This window comes from Phaethon aethereus (assembly GCF_964289735.1).
Source record: "Phaethon aethereus genome assembly, chromosome: W".
Taxonomy (NCBI): Eukaryota; Metazoa; Chordata; class Aves; order Phaethontiformes; family Phaethontidae; genus Phaethon; species Phaethon aethereus.
Window position 1 is genome coordinate 24970871 of NC_138581.1, and position 19956 is coordinate 24990826.

At 51.3% G+C, this 19956-nt stretch overlaps 1 protein-coding gene across 1 annotated transcript in view; it reads right to left on the reverse strand.

Annotated features, from left to right (window-relative positions):
* Positions 1-12876, reverse strand: part of LOC309415150 (dnaJ homolog subfamily B member 5-like) — a gene marked incomplete at both ends in the record, with an annotated part of 21048 nt that extends 8172 nt beyond the window's left edge. The window contains one exon of the mRNA XM_082012590.1: positions 12801-12876. Coding sequence (XP_081868716.1) covers positions 12801-12876 — 76 coding nt within the window. The remainder of the gene's footprint in view (positions 1-12800) is intronic.
* Positions 12877-19956: the final 7080 nt, after the last annotated feature.

Below are 19956 nucleotides of genomic sequence, written 5' to 3' on the forward strand. Positions count from 1 at the left end.
CAGTAAGCCAGAAATATGAAGTAGGAGAAGAGGTGGTGAAGCACCATAGCCTGGCATGAGGCTCAGAGGTTGGCACAGGCAACTGGCTCCCAGGGCTTGCTCTGTCCATCGCACAGGGGCCAAGGCTAGGGCCATGCTTATACTAAGGCATGGAAAACCGGGTGGATGTAACCCAAGGAAGGAAAAGGACAGGCGATGAATTCATCCCCCAGCTGGAGCAGCGAACACCAGCAGGGTCGTGGAAACCCAGAGAGCAGCTGGAGGAGACAGGAGAGCAGCTCCTCTGAGCAGAGGCTGAGCAAGCCCCACGCTCTTCCAACAACATTTCCTGCTGTTTCTTGCCCTTTGGTTTTCTGATGGTGAACTCCCATCCCTCACAAACCTAGCCTGCCGTGCCCTGCCTCACACAGCGCAGCTTGGTGCTTGCTCCTGGCCCTGCTCTTCTCCAGATGTTGCCCCCAGCAGACCCACTGCTCTCTGCTAAGTCCTCATGCTCATGTCCTGCTCCCTGCTATGGTCCAGGTTTCATCCTCTCACCCCATCCTTGCTCCAAACACCCCTGGGCAGCCCCAGCCAGTCAAGCCCCTCCAGCAGACGGATTTCTGCATCAGATGTGAGCCTTGGCCCTTTCCTTCACCATCATACAAGTTACCAGATGTTTTCCCCCCAATCCTTACTCTATTCATAAGCTCCTGGTGGAGGTCATGGAAGGACCCCCCCCAACCACAGCAGCTCAGATCAGGGTGGCTGGGCACCACGGGGGGGGGGGGCACAGTGGCACATCCATAGTGCTGCACTGAGCCCCTGGCATCCATCCCAAGCATCCAAGGCTTGCCTTGGGTCATGCCTTTGGCAATAACCCCTCTACAGCTGGGTAGCTGCTACAGGGGCTTGGAAATAGGCCCCCTCGATCCAAACCACCAACTTCTGCTCTTTTTTGCTCCAGCTGCAGAGTGGGTACCTTGCTGTAGGTGGGGAGGAGGGCTAAGGCACCCAACGCACAAGGGCTGACGGGCACAGGGACCTCTGAAGTACACAGCAAGGGGAGATGGGGGCACCCACAGACGCACGAGGCAGCTCAGGGGGCACATAAGAGGCAGGAGAAGGTCCCTGGGGGCATAAAGAGCATCTGACAGCGTCTCCTGAACGCCAGCATGTTTCTGTACCAGCTTCCCAGCAGGAGCTCGCCAGCTCCTGTGCACAGAGCCACCATCACCACCCAGCCTACACAAGCACTAGGGGATGCTCTACCCCCTGCCTGCCTCGGCCTCCCCATCTGCCCTCCCCATGGGGCTGGGGGGCTGCAGGAGACCCCAGAGCAATCGACAGGGGTGGGGTCTGAGAGGTAACCTGCTGATCCCCCCACCAAAGGTTACCCCAGTGCCTCCCTACCCCACAGCAGCCTCTGGCGTGGGGCAGGGGCTCCCCATGACCAGGACCAGAATTTGGCCCCTGTCTGGATGATGCCAACCCTCCTGCAGCAAGGGCAAGCAAGGCAGCGCTGAAAACAACCCCATTGCACCCTGGATCAAGAGATGCAGAGGTCACAAACCTTCAATTTTTCCCACAGGGATCGCAGTGCCCAGCCCTGCATAGCCCAATCTGACAGCACCATCAGGACCACCCTGCCCATCCAAAACGTCACAGCGCTTCCCACAAAAGTATGTCTCACCCCAGCAAAATGCTGTCATCCCCCTCAAGATCTCTGATCTTGACCATCGAGGGGTAGGGATGCCTGCTGGGGGATGCTCTCCCAGCCAGGGAGCCCTTTGTCCAGCTGGGCTCAAGGAAGGGGGAATTTCTCTGCCAAAACACAGCCCCACACCAGTTTACCATGCTGGTGAGGACCAGATGCCGGCAGGTGACCAGATGAGTTAAGGCACACTCCAGAGGCGATGCTCATATGTGCAGTGGTAAAACACAACTCTGTCCCAGAAGAGCCTCCTTCCATCCTTCCTACCTCCTGGGGATCAGCTGTGCCTTGCTACAACTATCAGCTCCTTTCCTCCTTCTGCTCAGTCATCCTCTCCTGCCTTCCCATTTAACCCCCTCGGGAGCAGTGGGGAAGGTGTCAGGCAGGCAAGCGATCTCTGCATTCACCCTCCCAACCCAGATGCCTTAGGACAAGCTGCAGCCACCCAGCTGTGGAGAAAACCACAAGCATCCCTAAGCTGGGGCTGGCCCTGCCAAGACAGCCCATCCTCTTCTTGCAACTACAAGAATTAAATGAAAAATTAAAACTTTGTTCCTATTTCCTACACGTGACATCAGCCCATGCAACCTCTGGATGAGTGAGCCAGCTAACAGCAATCATTTGACATAATCCCTCCACTCAGCAGTCATGTAAGGGAACAAACCCACGCAGGCAGCAGCACTGGGGAGATTTTTTCTATCTTGGAGTGCAAGGTCACCACAGGATGCCACATGCTGGAGATGGGCACTGACCTCAGGCCATTGCGTGTCACTCCTCAGTAGCGAGGGTGCGAGGGTGAGAAGCGGAAACCCGCTTACCGAAACTTTATGAACACATTCAGAGTCCAAGCTGTCATTTTTAAAGGCTGTAGTTTTATTTTAAACATCAAGGCTGTCCGGAGGCAGCAGCAGGTGCTGTGTGCCTGGCTGGGAGGCACTGGAGGGTGGCAGGGGGATGGAGGAAAGGAAGGTGTCTGCTCCTGCCAAGGATGCCACTGCTGCCACCAAGCAACGCTCTTGTGGCTAGCCTCCCCCTCTGGTTCCTCCAGCACACTGAAAAGGCAACTCCTTGCCAGCCTGTGGCCAGGGAGCTGCTGTCCTTTGCATGCTTCCCAGCAGTGCCCGGCCCTCCCCTCCTGCCATGCGTGGAGGGACCCTTCAGTGGAATCGCTCCCCAAGCTGTAGTTTTCCTTCTAATTGGTTTCTCTTCACTTTCTGGGGTGACAAGGCACAGCAAGCTCGCTAAGCCACCAGATTAAGATATTGCTGCCATCAGCTCCAGCATCCTCCCCACTGCAGCAAGGCACCTGGCCCCCAGCTGCCCTGTTACCATCACATCCCCCACACAGCCACCCCCACCACTGCCAAGTAGCAAGAGCGAGGAGCCCCTGGGGTCCCCAGAAATGACTTGCTCACACACAGGGTTGCATACCCACAAGGCAAGTCAGGGAGGAAGAAAAGTAGGGTGGCAGTGATGCACCAGGCAGAAAAAGTAGTGTTAACCAATTTGCACCTCCCCAGCTTTTCCCTTTCAGATGTGCGGGGGTCCCTGTGTCCCCCTCCCCAGGTGACAGCACAGATCCCCCAGAAGAACAGGTCTGACTGCCGCACTCCCACTCAGTGACTGGAGCTGCCTGCCAACTGTGGGCTCCTAGCTCTCCCCACCACCACAGCAGGGCACTGGGATGGTGTCTCCTCCCTGCCCAGCAGCACAAAACCTACTTCTGAGAAGTCACCTTCAGGCACGCCAAGGAAATCCAATGCCACCGCGCCCCCCCCCTCCCCCCCCATCCATCACCATAATTCGAGGGCAGCAGAGAGCATCTTCTCCGGACGCCCACTGCCAAAACAGGGCAGCCATGGCCAGGACATCACCGTGTGGCTCCTGCATACCACCCTCGGCAAGCAAAACGCCAGGCAGGTGACAGCCCCCAACCCGCTGTGTCCCCAGGGGTTGGGGTCCAGTGGTTCGCAGAGTGCCGAGCATCAGGGTCGGTAAGCCAGGGTGCGTGCGTACCTCTCATCGCGGCTCCAGAAAAGCAGGATGGCTGGCATGGCAGCATATCCTGGGTTTGCTCAGGGAGTCGGAGGGGATCTCTGCACGTTGGGGCAGGCAGAGCCACCGGTACCTGTGCTGGCTGGCAGCCACAGGGAACCAGGCAGCAATGTCACGACTACCCGCAATGAATCATCCCCTCCCCAGGCCTCCACACTAACTGCCTGCCTCCCCCTCCCCACCGACAGCCCCACAGGGGTGCCGACACCTGCGCGAGGACGGAGTTAACCCTTCCCTCACTGCCTCTGCCACCACGGCCCCGATCCCAGCCTGCGTGGGGATGGGGTCTCTCCATATAGGGTCCCTTGCTTCCAGCCCCACTGGGGTGCTCACACTGGTGTGAGGATGTGGCCAAGCCCCTCCATACCCCCCCCGGTGCCCCATTTAGGGGCTCAGTGAGAAGCTGTCACCTTCGTGGGGAAGGGGTTCACACACCCCGCACCCCATCCCTGCTGCATCCCAGTTCCAGCCCTACTGGGGTGCTGGCATGTCGATTGGGGACAGGGGTTAACCCCCTCCTTGCTGGCCCCTCTGACCCCATTACTGTTACCTGGGGGAGGGGGGTTTACCCATTTCACCACCCAGTTCAGCCCACTGGGATACACTTGTGCCCCCAACGGGGGGGGGGGGGAGTGTGTGTTCAACACTTTCCTGGCCACACCACACAGCTCCAACAGGGCACATTACTCCCTCCAAAGCAGGAGGGGAGAGAAGGGTTAACCCTCACCATCCTCTCCAGCCCCTTAGGGAGGGGGAGGTTTAACCCCTTCCTCCCAGTCCCACTTGGATTCACTGTTACTGTTATGGGGCAGGGGGATTAACCCCTTCTACCCCCTTCAGACCCACGGGGACACCCTGTCACTAGGTAGGGCAGGGCAGTTAACCCTGCCACCCCACAGAGGCAGAGACGCCAACCCCTTCCTCCCCCGCCTTCAGCCCCATAGGGACGCCCTGTCACCCCATGGGGGCAACGGGGCTAGCCTCCGTTCCCTACCCACAAAGGGGCCTCTACCTCCCCTTCTCAGCCCCACAGCGAAACCCTGTCACCCCATGGGCAGACCCCCCCCAATCCCATAGGGACACCCCGTCACTCCGTAAGGCATAGGTTTAACCCCCCCTATCGGGACGTCCTATCACCCGACAGGGCAGAGGAGCTGACCCCTCCCTCCCACCCCATAGCGACACCCCGTCACCCTTATAAGGTAGAGAGACTAACCCCCCTAACCCCACTGGGACACACTGTCACCGCAGGGGGCAGAGAGGCCGAGCCCCCGTCCCCACCGGGACGCCAGTACAGGCGACAGGCTGTGGAGCAGCACAGTGGGACAGAGCCACCGCCTCCCCCAGCACTCACCACTCGCGTTGTCCCGGAGCGCCGTGCGCTCGCTAAGCTTCGCTGAGCCGCACTGCTCCCGCCCCTCACGTCAGAGGAGTCCCTCTCGCGTGTACCCTACTTTGCTGGACCAGGAGGATGCTCGTCATCACGCCACGCCCATTAACTCACCCTGCCTCCCTGCCACCACCGCCTATTGGGCAGTTCAAGCCGGTACCGCCCTCTCAGGGCGCGCTCAGAATCTTCTGGAAGGCTGTGGTGTCATAGGGGCCTTGTAGGTTCTAGAGGGTCAGGGTGGGTTGCTGGTATAGTTTTCTCCTGTGTGGGGTAGGGTATGAGGCCTGTGGGGTCTGTGGCTGTGTGAGGGCCAGGTGCTGGGGCAGCTCTGGGGTGTGCAGGCCTTGGTAGCCTGGTGTTGCTCCCTAGTGTGGTGCTGGCTGTTTTGGGGGGTGCTTGGTTGCAAGCAGGGTTTGGGTGATGCTGAAACATGTTTCTTGCAGTTTTGGGGCTGGGAAGCACTTGGCAGGCTTCTGGCCTTTCCCAGGGTGGGAAAAAATCAGAAGAGAAGCTTGCTGGGAGCAGCTGCGCTTGGAGGGTGAAGCCCTCCAGGGAGGTAGGGAGGCACTTGAGCTGTCTCCTCCCCTGGTGCAAGGTGTGCTCTTGCAGTCTGGCTGTGCTGGTGAGGTTGGAGGATGGTGTGGCCTTCCTGAAAGCCCTGCCTGTGCTAAGGTAACATCCTGCTTCATGTGGCTCTGGCTGGGATGGGAGGAAGAGTGAGTCCTGCATGGGATGGTTTGATGGGGTGTCTGGTCCCCAGGAACAGTGCTGTACACGGATCAAACACCTCGTGCTGAGGCTCATGCTCTTTCTGCAGCAGAGGCTTCCCTGTCTTGGTGTCAGCTGAGGCGCTTTAGCCCTGGAATGGTGCAAGGACTTGCCTCAGGGTATCCTTTTTTCATCAGGGAAAAGCCATCAGTCCCTCTGAAGCCTGGGTCCTGTGCAAGGCTTAGGGGCTGTGTTTAAAACAGCTCCTGATCTGTACCTTGGTGTGACCCAGCTCTGCAGCAGCAGTGCTCACAGCTGTGACCAGCTAGCAGGGAAGCTGTATAGATGAGCTAAATGCACTCCCAGCATTGTTCCTCTGCAAAGTCCTGTCATGTGTCCCTTTCTGAGGGGGAAGTGTGTTTGGGCTTTTGCCATGTGAGTTGCCCCCTTGATCTCTGTGGTGTCCTGGCTAGGGTTAGACCTGGAGTGAGGTGGCTCCTGGCCAGTGGAGCTGTCTGGAACTAGTGTCCTTGCTCTTGTCCTAGGAAACCTGCCTGCCTTGAGAAACAAGGCTATCTCTTGCCCCTGTCAAGGTACCATGTTGATGCAGAGCAATGATCCCTCTTGGGACAACATCCTGCCTGCAGACCTGTCCCAGAGACCAAGGGGGAGAAGCAGCTGGTCCTGCCAGTGCTGCAGCTCATAGGTGAAGCTGAGAGGTGATGTGAATGGTTGAGGCTATTAATATAATTTTTGTGTCATTGCTTTTGTAACCTCTGTATGCTTCCCCTTACAGAGGAGGTGTTTGAATGGGGCATTTTGGAGTAATTTCTGGGTTCACGGCTTGTCCTTCCCCTGTAGTTTGGTCACAGCATTGGTCTCCTCATCCTTTCCTGGGCTTGGGGTCTTAACCAAAACTGTTCTTCCTTCACAGCCTGTCTGCCAGCACATCTGGCACCCTTTTAAAAACATGCTGGAAAAGTGCAGGGAGGGGTGGCAGGAATAATTAAAGGTATGAAGCAGTTTCCATACAAGGAACAATTACATAAACTGGCTCTCTTACATCTAGGGGAAGAGATGACTGAGGGAGGCATGATGGGGAATAATATAATTATGCGTGGCTGGGGGAATGCGAGCAGGGAATGACTGCTTGAGGTCCCTTCCTGTGAAAGGGAAGTGCATGTGGAGCATCGTGTGTGGGAAGAGGCGGTCACACCTCGGGGTGCGAGTCATTTCTTGAAGCGATTTGGGATTAACCTGTGGAAATGGTGGCCTTGGGTGGGGGTATGGTGGGAAGATGTGAAGAACTTTTGTCTGGGATCAAAAGGCAATTAAGAAAATTCCTGAAAAGAAAAATCTACCAAGGGTTGGTGAGCCCGGTGATAGTGCTTCTGGTGTGGGGAATGAAGAGTATGTTGTGCGCATGGTGTGTTCCCCTGGAGCTTCAGCTCTTCCCAAGGCCTCGGCCATGGGTCTCTGTCCCAGAGAGGATGAGGAGGTTGGGGACTGCAGCCCAGAGCAGTGGGGCTGCTTTTCTGTTAAAGCATCATTACTTTGTGTTTGAAGGTCAGAGCAGTGGACAAGGCCACCGAGCTCTGCAACTTCCTACCCAAGTGCCATCTGTGAAGTACATTCCTGGTGGGTGCCATACTGCTGCAAAGGAGACCTTTCCCCAGTTGTTGCCACCACTGCCTCTGAGCTGGATCTCCCCATGGCTGAGCAGATGGGTCAGGAGTGAGGGCATGATCCTGTGTGCAGGAGAGCACTGGTTCCTTGCTGTGGTGCTCCCCCCATCCTGCTCAGACTCCCCCGCTCAATGTGGCATAGGGAAGTCTCCGGCAACTGTGGTTGGGTGAGCTCAGGAGATGCATCTGAGGATGCTGGGCTTGGCAGCAATGAGGTTTGTACTCTGTTCTCCACAATGAGAGCAGCACCCATGCATTTGGTGCTGTCTCTCCTTCCTGCCTGTTCCCATCCTTGGAGATGCTGCCTGCCTTTTCCAGCACCCTGAGCTGCAGGATGAGGAAAGGGCTGCAAGAAAAAAAAAATCCATGCCCAGGGTTTTTTGTTGGATTAATGCCCTGTTCCCTGCCTGCTGCTGTCCTGGCTGTGGTCTGAGTTGATGCATCTCTGAGGAGATGCTGATGGGGGTTGCCTTCCAGGTCAGGTCTGGGTTTTAGTTCCTGCTGTCTGTGCAGGCAAGCCCTGTCCTGAGGGCATGGGCACCTTGTTCCTTGGGGCTCATCCAGCCCCTGGCATGTCCCCTGAGGAAACTACCAAACCAGAATGGTTCTCACCAGCTCCCAGTTATCCCGACTTTGTTAGTAGTCCCAGTATGCAGCAGGCTTGGGCCTGCCCAGCTTTGAGCATGGGGTAATCCAGATGGGAAGAGTCCCTAGGAGGTCTCTAGACCTCATGCTCAAAGCAGGATCAGCCACGAGGTCAGAGCAGGCTGCTCAGGGCTTTATCCAGGCTGGCCTTGAAAACCTCTAAGTACAGTGACAACACTGGAAGAGCTTGTTCCAGTAGCATTTCCCATGTCCTTGTGGCACTCTCTCACTAGAGCCTGCCTGGCCTCTTGAAGGCACATGGGAGGAAGGGGATGGAAGCTGCTATTAGTGCTAATGATGGTGTTTGATATCCCCCCCCATTGGGGCTGAGGATGCTGGCTGCTGCCTCCTGCTAGTGTGCTGCTGGCAGCAGCTGAGCTGGCTGCTCTGCTTGGTGCTCTGCACCTGTGGGGGTGGCATAATGAGCTGTGTCCTTGTCTCAACCTGCTGCTTCCTCTCCTGGCAGTGTCTGTGCTGCCAGCTGGGTTATTTTTCTTTTTTTCTTCCTGTGTCTATTCTTGAGTGGTTCCCAGCTGGTGCTGGCATGTGGCCCTTGCTGGAGACCTCCTTCTGGGCTGACCTTTGCAAACCCCCTTGGATGAGCATGCCAGGGCTCTCCTGCTGCCCACATCGGGGGGGGGGGGGGAGATGCAAGCAGATCTGCATGGCAGTGGTGTGTGGGAAGACTCAGTCCTCTCCAGTCCCTTCCTGCCCCCACCTGTGCTCAGACTCTGCTGGAGTAGCCAAAACCTGAGGGCAAGAGTTGAGTGGGAAGGAAAGGGCAGTGTGGGGGATGCGGCAGTACTTTTTGGGGGAAGAGCAAGGTTGAGAGCATCTCATGGGAGCAGTCTCTGCAAATGCCCTGTCCAAGCAGGTGAAAGAGGAGAGGTGGTGCCTCCACCCAACTTGTAGATGCTAGAGCGCAGGGAGTTGTCCCAGGTTGCCATGGGAATCAAGCGGCAGGCATGGGACTTGGATCCAGAGTGGTTGGACTCTGGTTGAGATGCTCCCCAGTGAGACAGGGTGATGATAGCTGAGAGCCAGCAGCATCTCTGCAGCTCTGGCATCCTCCTTACTACCCATTTGCAACCTCATGTGCCCCCCTGGAAGGGAGGCCAGCTGTGCTGGAGAGCTCGAATAGCATCAGTTGCCCCTGGGGACCCATCTGCACGTGGAGGACGTGCTGAAGTTTGGCTTGGCTCCATTTCAGCTTCCAGCCTTTGCTCTCCTTTCCTCAAAGGAGTCCTGTAGCACTTGATAGTTTCTCCTAGGGATGGTGCTCTCCAAGTTATGTTTTAACCAAGTTATTTCTAGTTTGTGTTTGTGTGCCAAGCGCACTGAGCTCTTCTAGTCTCTCCGGCCATCCTGTCACTTGGGGAATTTTGGCCTTGAAACACATCCTGAGTTCCTGCTTTTCAGGGCAGGGGGCATCCATGGATGTTCCCAGCAGGGATGCTGGCCCTAAGGGTTACAGCTGGAGGTGGATAGTGTCTGGGCTGGAGACAAACCTTGCTGCATCTATTGGGAGTGTGTCCATTTGATGCTTTTCCTTTTGCAGATCTTCCTGACATCTAATCCTTAATTTTTTAATTGAACTGATGATGGCAAGATCCGATGGATTCATCAGGACACAAAGTGGTACTCAATTGACTGCTGTAGGAAGCTTAATATCTCTGTGATGCTACCAAATTTGTGACCTCTTTAAAAAAAAAAAAAAAAATTTAAAAAATGACCCAGTGGTTGTCTGGCAAGGAGAGTTTTCTGAAAGAACAGGTTGTCTTGACTTTATTCTGATCTTGCCTCTTTGTTGCATCCCAAACCACATTCCCTGTGACTGCCCTGGCCCAATGGCAGGTGATGCTGAGAGAGATGCAGGGGATGTTATGCTGGGGACAGAAGACTCCACTGGTGCTGCAGCGGTGCCAGGTTGCTTCTCTCTCTGCCCATAGCCCATAACTACTAATCCCTCTGATTTTGCTGCTTCCTGAGCATCCTATCTCCTTGGTCCAGGGGGATCATGGATGGTGGGTGGGTAAAGCCATAAAGATCCTCTGTACAGAAGAAAAGGGAGGGAGATTTCCAAGCACCCCCTCTGGAGCACTGGAGGATGCTGAGATGCCCCAGTCTTGTCTTTGCAAGCTGGAGTGATGCTTAGGACTTGGCCAGGAGAGCATGCAAAGAGGAGCCAGCGGCTGGCAGAGTTGTGACTTGCTGACCTGTGTTTCTGAAGGGCATCCCCTGCCCTCTGCAGCCTGTGGAGCTGGGTTTGAGCAGCAGAGATGTTTGGGGCTGCCTGGCCCTGGCTGTCTCAGCTCATTCTTGTGGGACTTTGTGCTTGCTAACCCTTGGCCCTGCTGTATAGCACTGTGCCAGTCCTGTGGTGTCTCTGTGGATCTCCAAGTCACTGCTGGCTGCTACCAGCATGAAACCCTGGCTGGCAGGGAACAGGCCTGGCTGGAGCTTTTCTTGAGGAGCCTGAGACACCATCCAGTGTTGAGGCTGAACTGGGAGGGGATGCTGGCAGGGACCAGCTGAGCATGTGGTGCCCCGGCTGGAGCAAGGATGCTTTTCCTCTGTGCCTGTTTCTTGTTCAGAGGCAGAGTGTAGGGAGATGGTGTCTTGAATGAATAATTTAGGCCGCTTGAAGAATCACACCAAAGATATCAGAAAGTGAATGATTTTAATATAAATTTGTAAAAAGCACAACTTAACAGAATTTGATGGCAAGGTCCGCTCTATTACTTTTTCAACATGGAAAAGGTATACAGAGAGAAACCAAATTACAATTAGATTGGAATGATTTACCCATGGATCGAATTGGGTTAATGTGACTTCTGTGTATATTGAGGAGAGAAAGTAGGGGAGACCCTCCTGTTGAGTCACGAGGTTCAGAGTGGACCAAAATCTACCCCTAGTCCCAGACTTGGTCAATGGTTTATGACTAAGGTTAGGTAAGGAAAGGAATGCCCTCCCTTTTGAGTCATGAGGTTCAGAGTGGACCCCCTTGCTTTCTAAACTCCTTCTCAGAGAGGAGTCTAGGTGTGGCTGAATCCACTCCTAGTCCCAGACTTGGTCAACGGTTTATGACTAAAGGGGTAGGGTATTAGGGATTCTGGTCTAGTGATATATGTTGTGCTTGCTGTAACTTTAGGATGGTAACAATCTAATACAAAATATCATCAATCAAACTCACTAACGATATTGAGATAAATCACAGTATCAAATCATATAAAACTTAGCAGCATAATCAACTTAAACTTACTAAGATTCCTTCATCACACACACACATATAGGTGTAGAGATAGAGACACATAAAGAGATATAGAGAAAAGAGATAGATATGTACAAAGCTACCTATTAAATATCCCCCTCGAATTCAGTTGAATACTCGCATCGAATGCTTTGCATCGCTCAACGGGTATACAGTCGAGCCTCTGAGTTGATCGCGAACTTGAGGGTTCACGGACTCGGAGAGGCATCCCACTGAGAGGGAGGTGCTGGTTGCAGCCCGCTGCTGTTGGGATCACCCTGCAAGGGCTCGACCTTAAGGAGAAGGAGCTGTGGCATTGAGAAGCTGGTAAACAGCTGGACACCTGCAGGGCTCAGCCTTGAGGAGAAGGAGCTGTGGTAAACAACTAAGAGGAAGCAAAGGAGTGCGTGGACACCTGCAGGCAGCGAATCCTGACTGTGGAGAAGTGCATGGACTGTGTGTGGTAACCAACCAGGACGTATTTTGTGGCGCGTGAAAGAGCTGTAACTGCATAAAAAGTAGACACTTGTAGCAATAAAGGTCTTTGGCCTGAAACCCTGCCAGAGTCCGTGCCCTGTTACTCCACAAATGGCGCCCGAACAGGGACACGAATCGTGGGAAGAGAATGACCAGTGGAGTAGCCCACCTGAAAGGAGAAAATAGCAGTGGACCAGAGAGCTGCAGGGGAAAAATAGCAGCAGACCAGAGAGCTGCAGTCCGGATGAATAATCACCAAAGAGGTGAGCAGCTGGGGACGTTAAGTAATGGGGTTGCAAATATCTTCAGAAGAAAAAGCAATCCTTTGTATTATAGTAAAAATTTTGAAGAAAAGGGGGATTACTTATGATGAACAAACTTTGCTATTATTGTTAGCATTTTTGAAGAGCCAGGGGCTAGCAGCAGACTCTGCAACCGTTTTTGAGCTAGATACTTGGGACAAAGCAGGAAAATTGGTGTTTGAGGCAGCCCCTAAAGGGGATCATACGGCTGCGAAAGTGTTAACAACCTGGCGATTAGTCAGAGACTCTATAAAGGCGATAAAATCAGAGCGGACGGCAGCGGCAGCAGCTGCCGCTGCCACAGCCCCGGGAGAGAAGGGAGGCCAAGCTGGGGATGATGAGAACGAGCGACCCCCGCCCGCGCCCCCCCACCCACACCCCCGTCCCACCGCTAACACAACCAATGGAGGTGGCGAGTCCTCCTTGGTCCCCGCCTCCTGACCTAGAACATGAGCGCTGGTCGTCCGTGCTGCAACAGGAGGGGGCTGCCTGGGACGATCCTTCCCCCAAGTCAAGATACGACCCTGCCCAACATTGGCAAAGCATGAGACAAGAGGCCTTGGCAGAGGGGGAGGGGATGGAGCGAAGTGGGTACCGGCCAGGTCGGTACGGCTGGCAGTAAGTCCAGAAGATCCTGTCACACGTCCCACGGACGCAGTCAACTCCGACATACCGCCAGCTGACGCTTTCGCTCTTTTGTATGGGGAATGATGGCTCATTGACCGTTTCAACAGCACTCCCTGGACGGTCAAGAGCAGGAACTTCAATATGCCATATTTGTAAAATGGTGTTGTGGGTTTGTTCTATGTCGTTGTAATTATTGTCACAAATGTATCATTTCTTTTGCAGGGAATCAAAGAGTATATTTCAATAATACGCTCTCCCCACGGTGTATACGGTGTAACAGAGTTGGGGGGATAGAGAATTTTGGGTAACTTGCAATCTGCCAGAAGTTTTTTGGGCGCTCAAAATAGGGCAACGAAAACCTACCTTAAAAATGACTTTTTGCAACAACCAAGCAGACCCAAAAGAATGGAATTGTCATATGCCAATAGATACGGGAGCGGATGTAACCATTAAACCATATGTAGCTCCGATCCCAATCAATTGGCTAGGGAGAGACGTTTTGGGACAAATGAGTTGTGTTCTAAGTAGCACTGCTGAACATTTTGTGGAGCAGCCATTGAGGAGCGACCGACACTCAAATTGACATGGAAAACTGATACACCGGTTTGGGTGGATCAATGGCCGCTATCTCAAGAAAAGGTCGCTAAGCTACAGGAATTGGTAAAAGAGCAATTAGAAAAGAAACATATTAAACCCACTACAAGTCCATGGAATACACTTGTATTTGTAATTCCTTAAAAAAAAAAAAAAAAAAAATTCACAGAATGTGATGTTGAGAACCAAAATCAGAACATTGAATTGCGGGAGAAGGATGGACTTCACAACTCTATGAGAGTTATATTCCGAAGCCGTTTATTGTCTTGTCTGACTCCAATATATATCATAATTTTCGCTTAGTCACTGCGCACACACTCATGATTGGTTACAACTTGTTACACACACTATTGCAATTGGCTATATACAAAATATCACGCGCTGTCCACGCGCCCCTCACACAGTCAGGATTGTTGCTTGCAGGTGTTCCTGTTTTCCTCGCTTCTTCTTAGTTGTTTATCACAGCTCCTTCTCCTCAAGGCCGAGCCGTGCAGATATCCAGCTGTTTACCAGCTTCTCAGTGCCACAGCTCCTTCTCCTTAAGGTCGAGCCCTTGCAAATCAACGCCACAGCTCCTTCTCCTTAAGGTCGAGCCCTTGCAGGGTGATCCCAACATCTCCCCCTTTTTGTTTATCTAAAAACAAAACCTGATGGATCATTTGCAACCTAAGGACTGTGAGGAAGATGGACCATCTGTACATTCTTGTATCGTCCTGTGCCGTGAACTCAGCCCAGCAGTCGGTAGGTGTCAGCTTTACGTGGGCGTCCCCACGGAGGCAACGGTGGCCTTGCCGTACACCGATCCCCCTGCTCTTCAGGAAATCCCGGTATTTATACATTTACCAAGGAACAAGTTTCGACACACATGGCCAGTGAGTGTCGGAACACGCCTCGGTTGCCACCTCTCAACACAGGGAGCCTATGGCGCATGTGCCCGCTGGCCAGACGTGCTGCACGCGCCACAGCCACCCCGTCTATTGGTTCGTAGGCTTTGTTCACATGGCATCTTACTATAATCTAGCAGTCACATATCAACTATGCTTAAATTAATAGCAGAATATTACAAGGCAAACAATTCTAGTTGTACTACTCCTAGCGATAGAAGCTATAAAGCTATGAAAACCAATATTATATCTTACCAAAGGATTTGTAGTTATAGAGCACTTTGCCTTAAAGCTATGAAAACCAATATTATATCTTACCAAAGGATTTGTAGTTATAGAGCACTTTGCCTTAAAAGCCTTCCATGTTTGTCTAATGATAATTCTCAAATTAGGAACTAGGACGCCCATAGCACAGTCCCCTGACTCGTTCCCGGGCAGCTGTTTCCCAGCCCATTGATCTCCACACAACCATCATGACCCTTCTGGCAGATTGAAAAGGGATTGCCCGGGGAGGAAAGAGACAGACAGAAGGTGTCTTGTCCTGTTTGATTTGCTAATGTTACCCACACATTTTCTTTTGGCTGAGGTGGCATCCAGGTTGCGATGACACCTAACAGTATCAAGATGTGTCTGACGATGACGATGGTGACTGTTCCACCCATGGTTTTACCCATTTTGCGGGCACCCAACGAGTTCCAGAATCTGAAATGACACAAGCATAACCTCGTCCCCAGGTTAGCAGTTGAAAAGGTCCTTCCCACATATTCTTTTCCAAATTTTTAACTTTTACTTGCACATTTTGTGTTAACTCAAACAGACTTCCTGTCATTCCTTTTACATGTTTTATTATGGGAGGCACTGTTTCTCCTTCTGCTAGACGCAAATAATTTAACACATATAAGGCTTTATTCAAACGTTCTTGGGGTGGTGTGGTAGCCTCTCCCCCTTTTTGTTTTTGCAATAAACACTTCAGGGAATGATTCATTCGTTCAACAATAGCTTGTCCAGTTGGGGAATGCGGTATTCCAGTAACATGCGTCACTCCCCATTGAGCAAAAAATCTTTGGGTTGACTGGGCTACATAACAAGGACCATTATCGGTTTTAATTTGTAGGGGTATACCATGGGCTGCGAATGCAGCTCGCAAATGCTTTTGTACATGCCTACTAGTTTCTCCTGTTTGTGCAGTGGCCCAAACTACTGCAGAATAGCAATCAATTGAAACATGAACATATTTAAATCTTCCAAAGTCAGCGACATGTGTCACATCCATCTGCCATAGTTGTAGCGAATGCAGTCCCCGGGGATTTACTGTAATCGCGATTCCTGGGACTATTTGTTGACAATCAGCACAAGTCTGTATAATAGCTCTAGCGTCACCTGCACTTAGATTAAATTGTCTCGCTAAAACTTTGGCAGATTGATGGAAAAAGGCATGAGAGGCTTGTGCTTGACCTAAACGATCTGGGACAGGTCCAGCCCATACTGCGGCAGTCAGCCGATCAGCTCTTGCATTTCCTTCCACCAATTCCCCTGGAAGGTTGGTATGGCTGCATATATGCATAACGTAATAAGGATGTTGTCTTTTCTGCAATAAAAACCAAAGTGTTCTAAATTGTTGATATAGGTGTTCCTGCTGTACTTGTCTGAGGATGGAACCTTCCAATCTTTGGAGCACTCCAACTACATATAAAGAATCAGTAATTATATTCAGAGGTTCTTCAGACCATAATTTAAAGGCTTCAATTACTGCCTGTAGTTCTACCTTTTGAACTGATCCTGGCACGACAAGTACCCATTCTTTCCATTCTCCGTGCTCTCGCCATACTATTGCTGCCTTGCCTGTTTTCCCACCACCATCTGTAAATACTGTAGTACCTTGAACTGGATATTGACTACACTTTGATTTTTCTTCTACTTCACGGTTTTTAAAAAAGGTGAACATTTTGTGCGATGGATAATGAATCTGAATGTCACCTTCAAATCCTGCTAATGCAGTTTGGAAGGGAACAGAGTGCTGCAAAGCCCAAGTCAAATATTCTTGTTGTAATGGTATTAAAATCGTTTTCGGGTCTTTTGCCGATATATCAATAATTCTGTTGCGCCCTTTCATAATCAAATTTGCAAAACACTCTACTTTCGTGGTGATGGTTTTTCTGTGCTTCTGAGGCAAAAAGACCCACTCTAAAATTCTCAATGGGTCTGCTTTTGATTCTAGCTTTGTTATCCACTGTATTATAAGTGCATAGGGATGTCGCTCGTGATTGATTACTGCCAAAGTGATCCCTATCGAGGGGTCTATCCTAGAACTAAATGCTTGAGTTATCTTTTCAGAAATGTTTGCTACTGCTTCCCGGGCTTCCTTGGTCAATTGTCGAGGAGAGTTTAACCTACTATCCCCTCGCAAGAGCTGAACCAAAGGCTCCATATCTTGGTTTGTGATCCCACAAATAGGCCGAATCCAGTTAACGTCTCCTACCAATTTTTGTACATCATTTAATGTTTTAATCTGAATTCTTAATTCAACCTTTTGGGGGGTCACCGACGTTTCAGTGATCATCCACCCCAAGTACCTCCAAGGCGCTTCAGTTTGTATCTTTTCCGGTACCACTTGCAGCCCACTTTGCCTCAAAAGCTCAACGAGCTCCCCGATTATTTCTTCCGGATTTAATTGATTGCCAGCCAACAATATGTCATCCATATAATGATAGATGAAATATTGAGGCCACCTTTTTCTGATTGGCTGTAAAGCCCAATTGACATAAATTTGACACATCGTGGGTGAATTTTTCATGCCTTGTGGCAATACTGTCCAATGATATCTTTGCATGGGTTGCGCCTTGTTTGTACTTGGGACTGAGAATGCAAAATGTTTGGCATCGTCTTTATGCAGAGGGATTGTAAAAAAGCAATCTTTGAGATCTATAATCAAAAGCTTCCAGTACTTCGGTATCATACAGGGAGATGGTAGCCCTGGTTGCAAGGCTCCCATGTCCACTATAACCTTATTGACTTCTCGCAAGTCATGTAATAATCTCCATTTTCCACTTTTCTTTGGAATCACGAAAACAGGTGTGTTCCACGGACTAGTGGTTGGCACAATATGGCCTTTTTCTAGCTGTTCTTTTACCAAATCTTCCAGGTGGGCGACCTTTTCTGCGGTCAGTGGCCATTGATTTACCCACACTGGATCATCGGTTTTCCATTCCAGTTTGAGCACAGGTCGCGTTTCAATGGCCACTACCGAAAACCCTGTGGATCGCTAGAGAGTGATACATTCATTTGACTCAGTACATCCCACCCGAGCAAACTTAATGATAATGCGGCTACATAGGGTCGTACTGAACACACTAGCCCGTCTGGATTTTCACAGGTTAAGGTTGTTACGCTCTGTTGTGTTGCAGAAAACCCACCGACCCCTACAAGTCCGTGAGCTGGAGACTGAGACAGCCAGCCTGGTGGCCACTCTCGCTGACTGATTATGGTCACATCAGCTCCTGTATCCACTAACATATCAATGGTCCATTGTCGCGGTCGCACGGTGGGGTCAGGATGCCTAAACTTCATTTTCAAAGTCGGTTTTCTTCTGCTGATATCTAATGCTAGAAAGATTTCTGGTCTTCCTGTTGAGCCAAACCCCCCATTCCCCCTCACTGATTGTGCTGCCTGAGGTATAGAAGCAGTAAAAGGCACCAATTGTGCAATACGTGTGCCTGCAGGAACTGCAACAGGAGGAGATGGAGTCCACAACATTACTTTGATGGTTCCTGTATAATCAGCGTCAATGACTCCAGGGAGAACAAAAAGTCCCTGCTTTGTTGCTGAAGATCGTCCTAATAACAAAGCACTCAATCCATATCCTAATGGTCCATTCGCATTAGTTGGGACATCATAAACTGATGTGTCCCATAAGGTAACTTCTACTGTTGTTTCCACGTCCACTCCGGCGCTCCCTCTGGTTCGGGCGCTAAGGCTTGTCAAGCAGCCTGGTGGTGCTTCCCCATTTGTGTCATCGCGCGGGGTGCCTTCGCGCTCGGTCGCCCGTTTCCCAATTTCATACCATCCCGATGATACTTTGAACAGCATTCTGAGGCTTGATGACCAAATTTTTGACATCGACTACATGGTGCTGCTGCTGGGCCTATTCCTTGCTGAAAGGGTCCTTGTTGGAAGGATTTATGACCTGTCTCAATCTGCCTAGGTCCTTTCCTTGTGGCCTTGCACTGAGCCCTAAAATGGCCTCTTTTCCCACAATTAAAACATTTTTTCTCCCCTTTTTCATTTATAAATGACTTAATTGCTGCTGCAAAGGCACTTGCAAGTGTTTCTGCCTGATGTGTGGCAGAGCCTACTCTGTTGCAGGCTTCTACCATTTGTACTAATGTTGCTTCTTTTGGCAAAGTTAACAAAATTCTTTTACAATCTACATTGGCATTTTCTACCGCTAAATTCAACAACACTGCTAGTTTTGCGTCTTCATTGGTATACACTTTATTCAAAGCATCTCTCAGACGATCAACAAAAGACATATATGGTTCATCTCTCCCTTGTCTAATTTGAGTGTAAGATGGTTGCCTCTTTCCCTCCTCAGGGACTGTTCGCAATGCATTCAATGCTAGTCGCCCAACTAATTGCAAGGCCTCTAAAGGCAGCCGAGCTTGCAATCTAACATCCACAAATGGTCCCTGGCCTGTCATTTGTTCCATAGTAATGTTCTGAAGTGGATCGCCGTCTTGACGCTCCAGGTTTTTCAGGGCTTCTTGCATACAGAGTTTATACCATCTGTCTGCCCACAGTAACCTTTGGGTTGGTGTCAGTAACATATCTATCATCTGCCGACAATCCCATGGTGTAAGAATCATTCCCGTGAATATGTTATCTAATAAAGCTTGCGTGAAAGGTGATTGCAAGCCATAATTTTGCACTGCCTTCCGCACTTCCTTAATCAAGTCCCAATGAAATGGGTCCCAGCGATTGGGCCCGTGAGGCTGTACACTAACGGGGAATGCCATCAGTAACTCTGTTTCCTCGTCTTTCATCGCTCCTAAAAAAACGTCTTTCCACCGCTCCCTAGGGTCGCCTTTCATTCTAGGCTCTTGCCTCCCTATAGTCTCTACAACAGGCTCTTCTCCTTCGTCACTGCTATCAGGCAACGGGGGCCGTAAAGGTGGCAGGGGCTCGGCTGAGGGCTTCAAAACTACGGCTTTCGATCGGTTAAGTCTGGGTGGTTTCGGGGGTGGTGAAGCCCGCCCCATCAATCTTTCACACGAGCACACAGGGGAGCATTGAGTACGTTGTTCTGGGCAACTTTGTCCCGTCTTGCTCTCACATATATCATTGTAGACCTGTTTCTCTGACTTATCTGATGCAGCCAATTCACCCTCGGGAGGTGCAGTCGGAGTCGCTGAAGGTCCTGGACCCTCTGACTCGGTTAAGAAGGGATTGGTTGAAGGCGGTTTAACAGCCTCCTCCATACCAGCTGCAGCTTTTCTCTCTGCTTTCAAGGTTTTTAAAGTGATTAATATCAATTCCCATGCCGTCACTAACTCTGCAGCGGTTTTATCTCCATTCTCAATATGCTCCTGTAACGTTTTTCCTATCTCCTCCCACGTCTCTGCCTTAAACGCCACAGACGGATCGGGGGGG